Source organism: Monodelphis domestica, chromosome 1, assembly GCF_027887165.1.
Source record: "Monodelphis domestica isolate mMonDom1 chromosome 1, mMonDom1.pri, whole genome shotgun sequence".
NCBI lineage: Eukaryota > Metazoa > Chordata > Mammalia > Didelphimorphia > Didelphidae > Monodelphis > Monodelphis domestica.
In genome coordinates, this window is record NC_077227.1 from 670697822 (window position 1) to 670715825 (window position 18004).

General features: G+C 38.2%; 1 protein-coding gene and 1 long non-coding RNA gene across 2 annotated transcripts in view; one reads left to right on the top strand and one right to left on the bottom strand.

The window, feature by feature from the left end:
• Window positions 1-1355: 1355 nt before the first annotated feature.
• LOC130458882 (uncharacterized) lies at window positions 1356-7823 on the top strand. Its single transcript, XR_008918251.1, has 3 exons — window positions 1356-1492; window positions 4210-4389; window positions 7195-7823. It is a non-coding gene; the product is annotated as an uncharacterized LOC130458882 (long non-coding RNA).
• Window positions 7824-15532: 7709 nt separating this feature from the next.
• Window positions 15533-18004, bottom strand: part of TMEM178A (transmembrane protein 178A) — an 88349-nt gene continuing 85877 nt past the window's right edge. Inside the window, exon 5 of the mRNA XM_007476994.3 lies at window positions 15533-16558. Within this exon, the coding sequence (XP_007477056.1) occupies window positions 16317-16558 (242 nt within the window). The 3' untranslated portion in view covers window positions 15533-16316. The remainder of the gene's footprint in view (window positions 16559-18004) is intronic.

Sequence of the window (18004 nt, forward strand, 5' to 3'; positions counted from 1 at the left end):
TTCTAGAATCATCAGAGCATAGTGGCAAGACAAAGTCAGGACAACTGTTTATGGCCTGAGATCAGTGGATGACCTTGGCATCTTTGTTCACCTGCCACCCAACACTCACTACCTGTGACTCTTAAGAAGCTCTAGCATGCACGCACAGGGGCCACAAACTTGGCAGATGGGCTAAACTGGGTTTAGGATAAGCAGTGAGTTAGGGGGATGTCTAGCTTGAGCATATGAAGAATTCCCCTGGCAGAATGGGCAGATAAGAACAAATTGTTCCAAAGGCCACAAAGGCAGCCAAAACAAGAATGAATGTGCTATAGTAGAAAGAAAAATTAAAGCCTACTAGACTTAAAGTCAAGAAGATCTGAGTTTGAATCCCAGCTCAGACAATGATTGACCCTAGGCAATTTCATTTCTTTGTTCCTTTGTTTCTCACCTTCAGAATGGAAATATACACACCGGCAATTGGAAGAATATATAGAACAGAGATTCTTCATCTTTTTTTGTGTCCTTGACCCCTTTGGCAGTCTGGTGAAACCTGTGAACTCCTGAAAATAATGTTCTTAAGCAAATAAAATAAAATTAATAGGTTAACAAAAGAAACCAGTTATATGGAAATATTGTTATCAAAATACTTTTTCTAAATGTTATTGGGCTCCAAGTTAAGAACCTCTGAAAGGTAATCAGGATGGTGAAGAAGTTTAAATTCATGCCACAATATCTGTTAGAAGAACTGAAGATATAGCCCAGAGAAGAGAAGACTTAGGAGAAATATATCTTCAAGTATTTGAAGAGGTGTCTGTGTGGGAGAGAGACAGACAGACAGACAGACAGAAAGATAGACTGACAGAAACAGAGATACAGAGAGAGAATATCATGCAAATCAAATTGTATAGGTTATTAAACCAGTATACTATATTGAGTATACTGAGATATAACTAACATTACCAATAGCTTTTGGGGGGAATATGGTCCTCAATAGTATTTTTGAATTTCATTTTTATTGTCATGCAAAATGCCCTTTGTGAAGATTAAATTTAACCCTCCCCTAATTGTGAAAATGAAATTAATGAACTCTCCCCAGATTGTGAAGATTAAATTGTAACCCCTGCCTGTTTTTTAGATTTAATCACCAAAGGTGTAAACACCCCATTTCATACATTAAGTGGGAGGTCTGTGACCCATGTGTGAAATTGTGGGTGATGAATCAAAATCAACTGACTGTCCCTGGGCAGTCCTAAAAGCAAAAGCCTCAACTGTGATTGGTGGATGTAAAAATTAGGGGAAGTGATGCAAGAGAAAGTGCCTTTAAAAGGGAGTGACAACTTCCTGAGTGAAGTTTGACTTGGAACTCTCACTAGGAGTAGAACCTCCTATGAGAGAGAGTTTTTCTGCAAGTTCTTCTGGCAGTTCTTTATTCTAAAAGTGGAGGCTGGTAAAGAATGTGATGACTGGACCTGAGACCCTGTTCCTGGTGAGGCTGTTCTACTGACACGCAGTGAGTAAAAAGAGTTGACTCTCCTGGATATTTTCTGAAGAGACTAGCCTCAGGAGAGACTTCCCCAGGTTCTCGGCTTTGCCAAGGCCAGATAAGGACCAACTCTTCCTGCCTGGGTTAAGCCAAGGGCTGGGAGCAAATTATTTAGTGCTTAGGCTACATATCTTACCCTATCCTCTCTCTGATTTTCTTACTTTACTCTTCTATATTTTGTAAATAAATTATAAATAAATCTCTTTGGAATAAATTAAATTCCTGGTGACCACACTCTTAATAAATCAAGTCTAACCCTTTTAAACCCCCCCTTATACCTCCAATACTGGTCATTGCTGTAAAAGCACATTTATACATACCAAAAACCCCAAAATAAAACCATAAGATAAAAGGCAACTCCAACAGTTCTTTCTCTGGAGATGGATAGCATTTCTGGTCATAAGTCTTTCAGGATTGTCCTAGATCAGTGCATTGCTGACAGTAACCAAGTTTTTACAGATAATCGTTGTACAACATCACTGTTACTGTGTACAGTTTTCTCCCAGTTCTACTTATTTTGCCCTACAACAGTTCCTGCGGGTCTTTCCAGCTTTTTCTAAAATCATCCTGCTTATCATTTCTATAGCACAAAAGTATTTCATCACTAATACATACCATGATTTTTTCAGTCATTCTCCAAGTGATGGATATCCCTTCAATTTCCCCTTTGACACTACAAAAAGAGCTGCTATAAATATTTTTGTACAATTAGTTCATTTCCCTTTTTTATTATCTTTTTATCTTTATTATCGTTTTGAGATACAGATCCAGTAGTGGTATTACCAGATCAAAGGTTATACCCAGCTCTTTGGGCATAACTCCAAATTGCCCTCCAGAATGGTTGGATCAGTTCACAATTCCCCAGCAATGCATTAGTGTCCCAATTTTGCAACATCCCCTTCAACATTTATATGTTTCCTTTACTGCCATATTGGTAGCTATGAAGTGATACCTTGACATTGTTTAATTTGCATTTCTCTAATCAAGAATGATTTAGAACATTTTTTCACATAATTATTGATGGCTTTGATTTCTTCATTTGAAAATAGCTTGTTCATATCCTTTGATATTTTTTTAATTGAGGAATGACTTGTATTCTGAAAAAAAATTGACTTAGTTCTTTGTAAATTTTAGAAATAAGACCTTAATCAGAGAAATTTATTATAGAATTTTCCCCCATTTTGTTGTTTCCCTTCTAATCTTGGTTACATTAATTTTGTTCTTACAAAAGGTTTTTTTTTTAATTTAATATAATCAAAACTATTCATTTTACATTCTTATAACACTCTCTATCTCTTGTTTGGTCATAAATTCTCCCTTCTCCAAAGTTCTTCCAGGTAAACTATTCTGTGTTCCCCTAATTTAGCTATGGTGTCAATTTTATATCTAAATTATATGTCCATTTTGACCTTTTCTTGGTATATAGGGTGAGAGACACTGGTCTATACGTAGCTTCTGTCATACTGTTTTTCAATTTTCCCAACAGTGTTAAAGAGTGAGTTCTTATTCCAAAAGTGGGGGGTCTTTGGGTTTATCAAACTCTAGTTGGCTAACTAAGGTCATTTATCCCTGTATCTAACCTACTCCATTGATCCACCATTCTATATCTTAGCCAGTACCAGACTGTTTTGATGCTTGATATTTTTTTAAGAGTGTAAAGGCATCCTAAGACCAAAAATTTGGGGAACTGCATCTCTTCAAAGATAAAAATTTTTCAGAGAAAGATCTCTCTAATAACCAATATTGTGGTTATTACATATAAGAAACTTGGAAAGTATTCTTAAATTGATGCAAATCAGATGGCTTTATTTTATTTATTGTTTAGATCTTGTTTGTTGTGTACTTTAAAAATTTCTTGCTTTAAATTCACTTTTAATGAAGCAAAGTTGCACAGGTTGATGCAGCTAGGTGGCTTAGTGCATTGAGAGCCAGGCCTAGAGATGAGAAGTCCTGGGTTCAAATCTGGTCTCAGACACTTCCTTGTTGTGAAAACCTGTACAAGTCACCTAACCTCCATTGCCTAGCCTTTATAGCTCTTTTGTCTTAGAATCATTATACAGATGGAAGATAAAGGCAAGGAAGATAAAGAAAAAGACAAAACAGGTGTTGAGAGTGCTTGCAACAAAGCCTTGTTTTCAAAATACTGAGATTCAGGACAGCTCCTGCCCTTAGATCCTTTCAGAGTCACAGCACATCCATCATGACTGCAATTCAAAAGTATCTGAGTTCCAGTCCTGAACTCTAACTGTGTGACCTCCTTTTAGAATCATTATTATTGCAAATTGAGAACAATCAGGATGAACTGTACCTTCTTCCTTTTAGCAGAGACACGGTGGACTAAAGGCACAAAATGAGACATATATTTTCTGACAGCGTTGATCTTTTTTCCCTACTTTTCTAAACTTCCTTATTACAAAGAAGGCCTTCTATTTCTGCGGGCAAGAAAAGGAAGAAGGTTTGGGTAAGTGGAAAATGAGAGAGAAAAAAGGATCCTCCTCAAAAGATACGTAGAAAACCAAAAGAAACTCAAAAGGGACACCAACAAGGCAATGCTATTATTACTTTATTAAATTTAATATATAAGAGAAGTTTGTGGTATCATGTGAATTTCTTTTTTGAATTTAGTATGTTTATGTTTATTGATGATTGAGTTCAAAGTGAAAAAATTGTTTTTTTGAAAAAAGGAAAGAAAAATCACCTGGAATAATTTTTGTGGTACCCAACACAAAGCGAAGAAGGAAGGAAGATGTCTTGTTGAATAATGATCTTGGTCTCTTCTTATTGAGAATCCTCATGGCATAGTGGATGGAGAACCGACCTCAAAGTCAGGAAAATCTGAGTCTGAGTCCTGCATCTAACTTGGGGTAAGTTCCTTATTGTTGTTGTTCAGTCATTTCAATCATGTTCTTACTCCTCATGATCCCACTTGGAGTTTCCTTGGCAAAGATACTGGAATCTGGTTTGCCATTTCCTTCTCCAGTTCATTTTACAGATGAGGAAACTGAGGCAAGCAGGGTTAAGCAACTTGCACAAGGTCACCCAGCTAGTAAGTATCTACAATTAGATTTTGAACTCTGGAAGATGAGTCTTCCTGACATTAGGGCCAGTGGCTATCCATTGCTCCAACTAACTTCCCAATAATTTAAGACCTTGTTATTCTAGGCAACTATAAGCTTTTGAGTTATAGAGAAGTTGGTACTTTGGTAGAAGAAACTTCTTCTTGCAGGAGTTCCCTGTATCAACAAAATCATAGGTCTAGTCTCTGTCCCAATCCATCTTAGTCGTAGTGGCATATTCCTGAGTATTATGTGAAGGAAATACCAAAGAAGACAATTTAAAATGCCTGCCATGCCTTTGGGCCATTGCAGTTGCTGAGTATTCCTGAAAGTCAGTCATGCCAGGTCTCTCTCATACCAGGCCAGTCACCAAATCCTATCCATTTCAACACCTCTGGCATCTGTCCCTATCTATCACCACAAGCCACTTACCATGAACCCACTCGAATATTGCAACAGCTCTCTCCCAGAGGTTCCAGGCTCATCTCTCTCTCTTCATTCTTTTAGAATAATCTTTTCCCTGCTTCACCTAATCATATCATGTCTGCCCTAAAGCCATCTATGGCTCCTTAATGCCTACCACATTCAAACTCCTTTATCTGGCATTCAGGGTCACCCACAATGGAGCCCAACCTTATCTTTTCAGCCTAATAATCTTTAATAAACCTCTAAAAATATAATACTTTTAGTAGAGAAACTAATTTAATTTTTACATAACCCTGGATCCCCCAAATTGATCAGACCCATTCATGAACTTCACCAGCACTTTATTTTATACCTCTCTATTTCACTTATCATTCATTATCTACATGTGTATATATAGTTTTCTAATTATCTGGGTTAGTATCCTCTTCCTCTACTAAACTTTAAATTCAATTGAAGGTAAGATACTTACCTTCTCTAAATCATTCTCAGAATCTGGCAGAATTCTCTAACTGTATAAGACACTTAATACATATTTTTAATAACATAGATAGAAAGTTTTAAAAGTTTTGTGAAAATATATCCATGTTATTAGTAATGTCCAAAGCGTATTTCACGAATCCCCCATGTACACCTCATGCTTTATTGCCATGAGTGATTTCTGCATTGTTCATAATTTGGGGCCCTACATTTTAGAAGGGGCATTGACAAGACAGGGTATATTGAGACAATATGACCATGATAATGTGGGGCTCAAAACTATGACATGAAATTCAGTTTAATGATGGAGGTGATGTTGCATTTGAGAGGGACATCATTGCTGTTTTAAAAAATTTGAAGGTCTGCCATATGGAAAAGGGATTCAATTAGTTTTTTTTTTCTTTAAACCTTAAATTCTGTCCTAACAAAAACTCTAAGACAGAAGGGTAAGGGCTAAGCAAATGGGGTTCAATGATTTGCCCAAGGTCATACAGCTGGTGTTTGAGGCCAGATTCAAACCCAGATCCTGTCCTGGAGCTCTATCTGCTGTACATCCTAGCTGCCTTGGAGATTAGATTTGTGCGGATGACCCTATGGGGAGGAAGATTTTTAGCTCAGCACAGTGGATGGAGCATTAATGCTGAAGTCGAGAACCTGAATTCAAGAAAGTCACCTCTGATACTACATTTGTGACCTTTTGACTTTTGTGAGTCTTGGTTTTCTCATCTGTAAATTAAAGAGGTTGAACTATATGTCCTCTGATGCTCCTTCTAGCTTTACTCTATGATTCCATTGTCCTAGAGGTGTCCAAAAGAGGAATTAATTTCTTCAAAAGCTCATCCTGGGACCTCAGAATATAGAATGTCAGAGTAGAAGGAGCCTTAGCTATATTTTAGCATGGGTTCTTAACCTGGGATCCATGAACTTGGTTTAAATATATATATATATATTTAATTATTATATAATTAAATTTGTATAATTTAATTATAATTAAATAAAATTTAATTAATTTAATTAATTTATTTATTATAATTATTATATTATTTTTAATATTATATATTATTATTATATTATTATAATTATTATATTATAAATAAATATTATAAATAAATTTAATAAAAATTAATAAAAATTAAATTATATAATTAAATAAATAAATATATAATTAAATATAAAATTAAATTAAAAACCAAGTTCATGGATTTGAACTGAAATTAACTGGATTTAAATTGAAATGTAGTTATTGAAATGTATATTTCAGTAACTACATTTCAATTTAACTGTTTCCTTTTTATTTCTATGGATTTTATTTTATATCTTTAAAAATATTAGCCTAAGAAAGGATCCCTAGGCTCCTCCAGACTGCTAGAAGATCTAGGACCCAACAAGGCTGGAGACCCCTTGTCTATATCCACCCACCATCATTGCACACGTTAGGAAACTCTCAAAGTCCCCCAGGTACGTACTCTAGCGATCAGGACCTGAGTGCCAGGGCTCTACCCCCAAATGAAGTCTTCTTTTCACTGAACATTACCTAGAAGGGTTCAAGAAGGGGCGAGAGAATCACTTTCTGATGGAAGTGCTGGAAGGGCTACTCACACGTCAGCTGGGCTCGACGACCGCTGAAGTCCTTTTGGGTTTCAGGATGGGGATTCCAGTTTTTCACACCTGCCATGGATAGCTTTTCCCATTGGTGTCTCCCTGTAACAGGATGAACTCTGACGCATGGTTTGAACCCTGGACCAGAACAATAACTCCCAAAGGACAATTGATTGTAACATCCTGGGCTTTACCAACTTAATCTTCGTGATGGAATTTAATTTTTATTAAAGAGCAGGAAATTCAGTTAAATTCTACTAAACAGAGCCCTGAAGCCATCTTTTCCGAAGCAAGTCTCCTGTGTGTAGCGCAGCCTCTGCTCTTGCCTGTCTCAAGTGCAGTCTGACTGCTATGAGCTGACTGCGTTTCACAATATCTCAGTCACAAAAGTAGAAAATAATCTGTTTTGCCCTTTCGGAATAACGTGTTCTGTGCCAGAGGTCTGGCTGTGACTGTGGTCTGCTGTATTATATACAACTTGACGAAGGTTTGATACACTGTCACTCACCCCTGAGGGGAGCTTTTTGTCAAGGTTAATAAGAAATACTGAATTCGCTGATGCACTGGAGGTTTGCTATTGTGTAAGCCTCACTGTCCAAGCCTAGGGACCACCCCGTCCTTTGTCTCTTCAGTCATTAAGCCCCTTTGAGGTTGGGAATGATATGATGATTTTTCAATCCCAGCTTTATGGCGTACAGCCTGCGAGACTGTGGGTAAGTCACTTCCCTCCCCTAGACCTCAGTTCCCTCATCATAAAATAAAGGAATTGGATTAGATAACGTCTAAGGTACCTTCTAGCTGCATATGCTATTGATGCTGTTGTCCTGAGGTTCAGTGTATTTCCCAAAATTCTTGGGAAATGTGATTAAATATTGAATATGTTGTTTGTCCTTTTCTTTATTTAAACCCTTACCTTCCATCTTAGAATCAATACCATGTATTGGTTCCAAGGCAGAGGGGGAGTAAAAAAAAAAGCTAGACAATGAGGTTAGGTGACTTGCCCAGGGTCACAGAGCTGGGAAGTGTCTGAGGCTAGATTTGAACTCAGGACTTCCCATCTATAAACCTGGTGCTCTCTTCTAGGTACACTCTGTCCTTCATTTCTGAAGAGGACCAATGACATCATGACACTGGAGTAAAATAGTAGTGATGGGTGATGTCTCGTGGGTGAATTGGATTTAAGTGAGGCAGAGTTGAACAAAGGCATCCGCCTCATTCTATTAAATGTTCGTATATCCAGGTGGACCTCAGGTCCTGACATGATTCACCGAAGGACCTCGCAGAAGATCTATGTGACTGCTAAAGCTTGGACCTGAAGGGGGGAAAGCCAGTCACTTCATTTCCCCTGCCTTCATAGCCCAGAGTGGAAGTCTGTGACCATGTGGATTATGGGGCCAAAATCCATATTTATTGTGAAAATGCCTGGGGCACATAGATCCTCCCTGTGCTGGTCCATGAACTTCATGTTCAAGCATACCTAATGGGGAAATCTTGAGGACTCTAGCAAGGCATGCACAGGAGCTGGGCACTACCCTTTGGCCACATGGGCTCAAAACTTCAGCCCATATTCCTTTCCATGTCATATGCACTTGAGGGAGAATATATGAAAGACCGGAGGGGCTGGGGAGAAGGATGCTTTCTTTTTGTGCCACCTTACTAAATAATCCTTTCAAAAAGCTAATGGAGACTGTCCTCTCTGAGCCCGTTCCCTCATCATCAAAATGGGGCTGATAATTGTACAGGGTTATTGAGGATCACTTGAGATGCTGTAAAAGTCTTGGCAGATCTGAAAATGGCAGTGATGACTGTATAGCTTTGAACTTCAATGTAGTATTATCTGAGAGTTTTCACAAAACAAGATTGGACTTCCACTCAAGATCTCTGATCCTAAGAGACATAAACAGGAAAAGTAGCATGATATGGTCCTTCCAATTTCCCCCAACTCCTCATCCCCTCCCTTTTTGCCAATCTCATTTTTTTTACATATTTTATATATGTGATATATGTAGGCACTGGTTGCCTTAAAAAGATTATAAACCGCATTCCCAATAAGATCAGGAGTGAAACAAGGATGCCCATTATCACCTCTACTATTTGACATTGTACTAGAAACACTAGCAGTAGCAATTAGAGAAGATAAAGAAATTGAAGGCATCAAAATAGGCAAGGAGGAGACCAAGTTATCACTCTTTGCAGATGACATGATGGTCTACTTAAAGAATCCTAGAGATTCAACCAAAAAGCTAATTGAAATAATCAACAACTTTAGCAAAGTTGCAGGTACAAAATAAACCCACATAAATCATCAGCTTTTCTATATATCTCCAACACAGCTCAGCAGCAAGAACTAGAAAGAGAAATCTCATTCAAAATCACCTTAGACAAAATAAAATACCTAGGAATCTATCTCCTGAAACAATCACAGGAACCATATGAACACCACTACAAAACACTCTCCACACAACTAAAACTAGACTTGAACAATTGGAAAAACATTCACTGCTCATGGGTAGGACGAGCCAATATAATAAAAATGACCATCCTACCAAAACTCATCTATCTATTTAGTGCCATACCCATGGAACTCCCAAAAAATTTCTTTACTGATTTGGAAAAAACCATAACAAAATTCATTTGGAAGAACAAAAGATCAAGGATATCCAGGGAAATAATGAAAAAAAAACACAGATGAGGGGGGCCTTGCAGTCCCAGACCTCAAACTATATTACAAAGCAGCAGTCATCAAAACAATTTGGTACTGGCTAAGAAACAGAAAGGAAGATCAGTGGAATAGACTGGGGGAAAACGACCTCAGCAAGACAGTATACGATAAACCCAAAGATCCCAGCTTTTGGGACAAAAATCCACTATTCGATAAAAACTGTTGGGAAAATTGGAAGACAGTGTAGGAGAGACTAGGAATAGATCAACACCTCATACCCTACACCAAGATAAATTCAAAATGGGTGAAAGACTTAAACATAAAGAAGGAAACCATAAGTAAATTGGGTAAACACAGAATACTATACATGTCAGACCTTTGGGAGGGGAAAGACTTTAAAACCAAGCAAGACATAGAAAGAATCACAAAATGTAAAATAAATAATTTCGACTACATCAAATTAAAAAGCTTTTGTACAAACAAAACCAATGTAACTAAAATCAGAAGGAAAACAACAAATTGGGAAAAAATCTTCATAAAAACCTCTGACAAAGGTTTAATTACTCAAATTTATAAAGAGCTAAATCAATTGTACAAAAAATCAAGCCATTCCCCAATTGATAAATGGGCAAGGGACATGAATAGGCAGTTTCCAGATAAAGAAATCAAAACTATTAATAAGCACATGAAAAAGTGCTCTAAATCTCTTATAATCAGAGAGATGCAAATCAAAACAACTCTGAGGTATCACCTCACACCTAGCAGATTGGCTAACATGACAGCTATGGAAAGTAATGAATGCTGGAGGGGATGTGGCAAAGTAGGGACATTAATTCATTGCTGGTGGAGTTGTGAATTGATCCAACCATTCTGGAGGGCAATTTGGAACTATGCCCAAAGGGTGACACAAGAATGTCTACCCTTTGATCCAGCCATAGCACTGCTGGGTCTGTGCCCCAAAGAGATAATGGACAAAAAGACTTGTACAAAAATATTCATAGCTGCGCTCTTTGTGGTGGCCAAAAATTGGAAAACAAGGGGATGCCCTTCAATTGGGGAATGGCTGAACAAATTGTGGTATATGTTGGTGATGGAATATTATTGTGCTAAAAGGAATAATAAAGTGGAGGAATTCCATGGAGACTGGAACAGCCTCCAAGAAGTGATGCAGAGCGAGAGGAGCAGAACCAGGAGAACATTGTACACAGAGACAAACACACTGTGGTATAATTGAACATAATGGACTTCTCCATTAGTGGCAGTGTAATGTCCCTGAACAATCTGCAGGGATCTAGGAGAAAAAAACACTATCCATAAGCAAAGGATAAACTGTGGGAGTGGAAACACCGAGGAAAAGCAACTGCCTGACTACAGCGGTTGAGGGGACATGACAGAGGAGAGACTCTAAATGAAACTCTAATGCAAATATTAACAACATGGAAATGGGTTTGAATCAAGAACACATGGGACACCCAGTGGAATCATGCGTCGGCTATGGGGGGTGGGGGGAGGAAAAGAAAATGATCTTTGTCTTTAATGAATAATGCATGGAAATGATCAAATAAAATACTATAAAATTAAAAAAAAAGATTATAAACCCTTTAGAGACAGGGACTGTCTCCCCTCTCTCACTTATCTTCCTTTCTTCCTCCCTTTCTTTCTTCCTCCCTTTCTTTCTTTCTTTTCTTCCTTTCTTTTTCCATTACTCTTTCTTTCTTTCTCTTTCTATCTTTCTTCCTGTTTCTCTTTCTTCCTTCCTTCCTACTTTCCTTCCTTCCTTCCTTTCTTTCTATTTTCCTTCCTTCCTTCCATTCTTTCTTACACTTCAGCATTAAGCACAGTAGCTGGCACATAGGAGATAATAAATGCTTGTTCTTTGATTAATGAAAAAGGGGAAGAATAACAAGGAAAATATTTTTTTGCTGCCTATACAATTGACTTTCTTTTTGCACTTTTCATTCTTGACAGGTACTTATGAATAAAATGTATAGTTAATGTACAGGTTTACTTTGAAGTCAGACTTAAGAAGTCTCTGAAATTCAGGTCACATTGTTAAAGATACAGGGTCAAACATCTATATTCACAGCATACGGAAAGATCAAGTAGTTGCCTTGAGCTCAGCCCTTTGTGGATGGCTCTCCACAAGGAAGGAAATAACCAGCAGCTTCCTTTCTGAGGATAGGGTCCCTTGAGAAACATATGCAAACGGCCCTTACAGGCTTTTTGTTAGCGAAAACAGGTGCCTGCAAGGAAGAGATTTCTAAGCCATTGCTTTCCTAGTTTCTTAAAAAACACATAAAAGGAAGAGCTTCAAATTGTGCTGCAGGACCATATGGGGGCTAGCACTGTTTAGGATGTAAAATAAATGTTGCATAGTCTTTAGTTCACAGAGCATCACTAGTTATTTCTGGGTTAATTTGAGTTAATGGTCCTTCTAATGATGCTGATGAGGTCGGCTCATAGCATTAACACTCTTTTTCATTTAGCCTCATCACATAATGGTACCTTCCTGTGTTTCACGGAAATCAGGGCTGAAGGAGTCAATCTTGACTATTCTGAGCCTTTCTATTGTCCAGTGGAGTTTAGAAGGTCTCCAGATGTTTCCTTACATTCCCTACTGGCTTCCTTATGTTTTGAAGAAAATGTAAACAGTAGGGAAAGATCTCAGAATCTCAGAGTTAGAAGGGACCTGAGAGCATTGAAAGTATGACTTCCATAAGAATCCCTCTACAAAAAAAGGTCTTAACCGTGTGTGTGTGTGTGTGTGTGTGTGTGTGTGTGTGTGTGTGTGTGTGTTATGGATCCTTATGACAATCTCTAGAGAAACTCTTCAGAATTACATTTTTGAATGCATAAAATTGAATGTATCTTTTAAATGAATAAAATACATTATGTTTGAAATGTATAAAATGCATTTAAATGCAAAAAATAAGTAAATCAATTCTTTTAAAATGCAGCAATCAAAATGTTTTTTCTTAATTTTAAAAATATTTAAAAACAAGTTCATGGTCCCTGGATTAAGAACTCCAACTCTAGAGCAACTCCAATAAGTGATAATCCAACAGACTCTGCTTGAAAACCTCTAGTAAAGGGGGGAGGGCAGGGGCCCCCACTTCCTAAAGCTGTCCATTTCACTTTTAGTTCCAATTGTTAGGAAATTCTTCTTGTTCTCAAGCCTAAATTTACCTCCTGTACATTCCAACCATTGTTGCAAATTCTGCCCTGTGGGAACAAATAGAAAAAGTCCAATGCCCCTTCTACCAGACAGTCCTAATTCCCCGACTCTCCATTTGCTCTTCCAGGCTAAACATCTCTAGTTCCTTCAACTAATTCCATTTAAGAGTCTTTAACTGGATCCCATGTAGCTGGAGGCAGCCAGGTGGTTCAGTGGATAGAGTGCTGAGGCTGGAGTAAGAATGACCTGAGTTGGAATTTGACCTCAAACATTTACTAGCTATGTGGTCCTGGGTGAATCATTTAACCTTTGTTTGGCTCCATCCATTGAAGATGGAAATGAAAAACCACTGCAGTACCTTCTCCAAGGAAAACCCAAACAGGATCACAGAGTCAGACATAACTCAGCAACTGGATACCATTCAGCAACTTCTACTACGCCTTCATTAGACATGGTTGTTGGGTTTCCCTTTCAGTGGAGGGTCCAATGTTCCAACTCCTCTACATCCCCCTAACCTTGCATCTATTTATAAATGGTAAAGAAATAACTCTTTCCATGGAGTATTCTTGAGAGCTGAGTGGAAAATGAGATTGACAACTGCAATCAGTTAACAGTTTTGACCCTAAAAATGGAAAGAAAAGAAGAAACAGAAACCATGTGCAATTAAGGGGAGAGGGGATCCATAGTTGAAGGGGTAATGATAGATAATTCTTGCCACAAGTTTCCCACAGAAAATACTGTTCAATCCTTTTCACCATTGTTTATAAGTGAACCCATAGCATAAATCTTTCTAAGGGAGATGCAAGTTTTCTTATGTCCTCTTTCCTCTTTCTTGGCGAGCCATCTGGCTTGGGCATGCATCTGGATCATGTTTCCATGACAGGAGATGGAAAGCAGTGACCCTGAGGGGATGGCTACTCATTTTGCAACTCCCTTTGGCAGGGGAGGCTGTGGCTTGGACTTCAGCAGCAGTCACTTATGTTCTGAGAGAATGACTTTGGCTTTGTGTGTCTCCTCCTTACTGTGTGAATCTTCAGACCTTCTGCTCTCTCACTTGATTCTTTTTGTCATTATCATCTCTGAACTAGCTTTGAGTGGTGTGTTACTGTAAACAGCAAAGGTAAGCAGGTTTTTTACACACTCTCCAGAATCACTGGACACCTCATGAGATAGGCAGTTAACCAATCCTCTGTGCCCTTTGTGCCTTGGCAGCACAGTGATACAGTGGGTAGAGTGCTGACCCTGGACTCAGGAAGGTCTGAGTTCAAATCCAGGCTCAGATACTTAATGGCTGTCCAAGTCACTTAACCTCTTTACTTCAGTTTCCTCAGCTTTGAGGACCAAATGAGATAATACTCATAAAGCACTTGACGCAATGTAGGAAGTGGAATATAAAAGTTAGTGATGATGATGATGATGATGATGATGATGATGATAGAATTTATATAGCACTTTGAGGTTTGCAAAGTACTTTACCAATATTATATCATTTGATCCTCACAACAACTCTGAAAATGGGTGCTATAATTATCCTTATTTTACAAATGAGAAAACTGAGACATCCAGAGGCTAAGTGACTTACCCAACATCACACAGCTAGAAGGCATATGAGGCGGGATTTGAACTCAGTTCCAACACTACCTACTGCATCACCTAGCTACAAAGAAGCAGAATCAAGAACTGGCCTTGGAATGAGGAAGGTTTGGATTCGAGTCCTGCTTCTAGCTCACATTAGCCATTTGACTCTGAGCAAATAATTTAAATTTTCAGTGCTCCAAGACTATGAATTACAGGATGGGTGTTCTGCATTAATGAAAGGAGTTTACTTGCCCCAGAGTAACCCTAAAATAATCATATTGTAGATCTAGTCTCTATCCTACTTCCTACTGCTAAAGAAGCATTTTACAGGACACAGAGTGCTAGACTTAAAGAGTCAGGGAGACTCAAATTCTAATCCCACAGCAGACACTAATTGTGTGATCATGGGACAGTCTCTTAACCTCCTTTAGTCTCTGTTTCTTTATCAGTTAAATGAGGATAAAAATAGCTGTGTTACCTAGCTGGAGTGATTGGGTATAAATCACATGTATGAAACATAAATCATATTGAAAATTTTAAAGCACAATGTAAATATTCATTATTATTACACCTTGCAAATTTCAAGATTCTTCTTGAGAGATCTTTAGCTGGCAAGAAGATCACCTTGCCAAGTTAGCTGCCATAGAAGAAAGTGTTGGTTGCCACAGGAGAAAAAGCACTAGAGATGACACTGGAGTTAGAGCCCAGGCTTCTGGACCAATTAGGCAGCAATTCCAATGGGTTGGGTGATTTGTTATTCATTTGTTTGTTTATAATTTTTAAATATGCAATGATTTGAAAAGGGCAATTGGGAAGTATGACTTTTATCAGTAACTGGCATGGAATTTTCTGTGAAGTACTCACATGATTCTTTTTTTTAATTAAATAATAATGGCTACACCCATTAAAACGAAGCTCGTGAAGGTGTTGCTGAAACATCGATGTTTGTATCCATTCGTTTGGTTGGGGTTCCTGATATCCAGGCTATATCACACTGTATAGAGAAGGCTATTGAGAGAAAAATACACGCAGACTAACAAGGGGGGAGTCATTTAATACTGAAATCCAGTTAACATAAAGAGACTGAAATTGCACGGCAAGACATGACTTCAAACAATACTGCATAGTCACTTACTATCTCTTACACAGTAGATTTTGTTTTTTCATACATCATTTTGGGTCTAGTAAAAAGACACAGAAGGGACTTCAATAAAAGCCAACCGAGCAAGAATCTTCCTTAGACAAAGAATATCCACAAAGAATACAGATATATTTGGTGATGACACAAGACACCATCAGGACAGTCAGCTTTGAGTTCAGGATGTTGCATTAAAACTTAGCAAGCGTACAGTAAATGACAAGCAAAGTAGGTTTGCTTTGCTAGGAATCATTTTGCAAATAGAAATCACTCCCTTGGGCAATGGCTATGTACAAACTTTCTGAAATAAATGCAAATTATCCCCCTTTTTTTTTACCCAAAAGGATCCCCCCCCCTTTATTGGCCCAAGGAATGTTCCACGGTGCTGCCCCCATATGACAGATCCAAACGTTACAGAAAACTGCATACGTTAATTCATTAAAGCACTTAATTCCACAGGATTCATGTCCATAGAATGGCTGCGGGCTTTCTCTTTGATGCCAGTCATCCAGGAAAAGCAGTAGAATCTCTCTTGCCTCCCTCGTGGCTGGCAGAAGACATGCTGGAATGTAAAGGATCCATTTGTGCTTGGATTCCACACTTGAGTGTCAACTCAACGCTTTTCAGAAGTCCTCGAAGCCCCAAACAGGCTGGTGAGCACTGAATTTGCACAGAAACAATCAGACCGTGGAGTCCCTGGCAGACTTTAGGTGTGCAATCTTGGTCCGGCTAACAAATGGGTAGGCAGTGCAAAGTCCTCCAGCTGCTACAATAAAGCCTAGACTACACCAAGCACAAAATATAGACCAGCTATAGCCGTGGTCCACATCATCGGGCAGGCTATAAATTAATTTTGGGAGCCGGTTCAAATCATAGGAGATACTGGCAGCATACGTGCACAGAGAAATAGTGCAAAATATCCCTAAAAAAAACAAACACACACACAAACAGAAAATGGAGATCAGTTAAAATCTTGTCTGCTGGCAGATCAGTATCAAACCAGATTTGTTTCGATTCGTGTCAATCATGACTCAAGTGTTTGGGGGCAATTCACAAATTTGGGGTTTCATCTCTAAAGATAAAGGGCTAGGAGCAGCTAGGGGCCCAGTGAATAGTGTGCCAGACCTGGAATTGGGAGGACCTGGGTTCAAATGTGACCTCAGACACTTCCTTTAGCTGCATAACCCTGAACAAATCATTCTACTTGGAAAATGATATTTAGTATTGATTCTAAGACAAAAGGTAAGGGTTAAAAAAAAACAAAGATAAGGGGCTAGCATATTATAGTGGAAACAGCTAGATTTGGAGACTGGAAGACTTGGGTTCCAGTCCTACCTCTGACACTATGTGATGTTGAGCAAGTTATTTCAACTCACTCTACCTCAGTTTCCCCACTTGTAAAATGAAGATGCAAATTGTACATGTAATTACCTAATAAAATTGTTATGACTTAAATGATATAGTGTATATAAAACACTTGACAAACTCTAATGATACATAAATGCCAGTTATTTTTTATTAATTATATTTATTGTGTTTGTTATAATTTTAATAACTAATAATAATTAGGTGAAATCTAAGTGGTACACTAGATAGAGCAATGGGCCTGGAGTCAAGAAGACCTGAGTTCAAATTTGATCTCAGATATTTCCTAGCTGTGTAACTCAGGGCAAACCACCCTAGTATCCTTGCCAAGAAAAACCCAAATGGTGTCAGATGTGACTAAAACTGACTGGACAAGATTCTACAGTTCTATGATTCTGATATCAAGGCAACACTCGTAACTTTAGAAGAAGAGAAATGATATCTTTCTTAGGAGGAATAGTATGTAGAATCCTGGACTTTGACTCAGGAAGACAACTTCAAATCCTGTCTCATATACTTGCAAACTGTGTGACCCCAAGCAAGTCACTTAATCTTTCTCAGCTTCAGTTGCATCATTAATAAAATTGGGTTAATAGCACCTATCTCCCAGTTTCGTTAGAGGAGCAAATGAAACAATATATGTATGGAAAGCACTTTGCAAAACTTTAAGTATTATTTTAATTCCTTCATTTTTCCCAGGAACTTGGAGAAGGTGAAAGAGGGCTCTGATTCAAGATCATATATTTAAACTTATTCAGAATGCCAACAAATTAAGGAACATGATCGGAGTAGCCACAGTCCAAATTAAACCCATTGGCTTTTACATTCATTTTCCACCAACACATACATTTGTAATTATCTCCAACAGCCTAGCCATTAAAAAGCAAGTCTAGGATAAAATGGTAAGCCCCAATGCTCAGAGGCTAAACAACCGGCAGAGGGCTTAAGATTTTTAGTAACTGCTAACGATGCCCCAGTGATATGAATGTTTCCATTACATAGT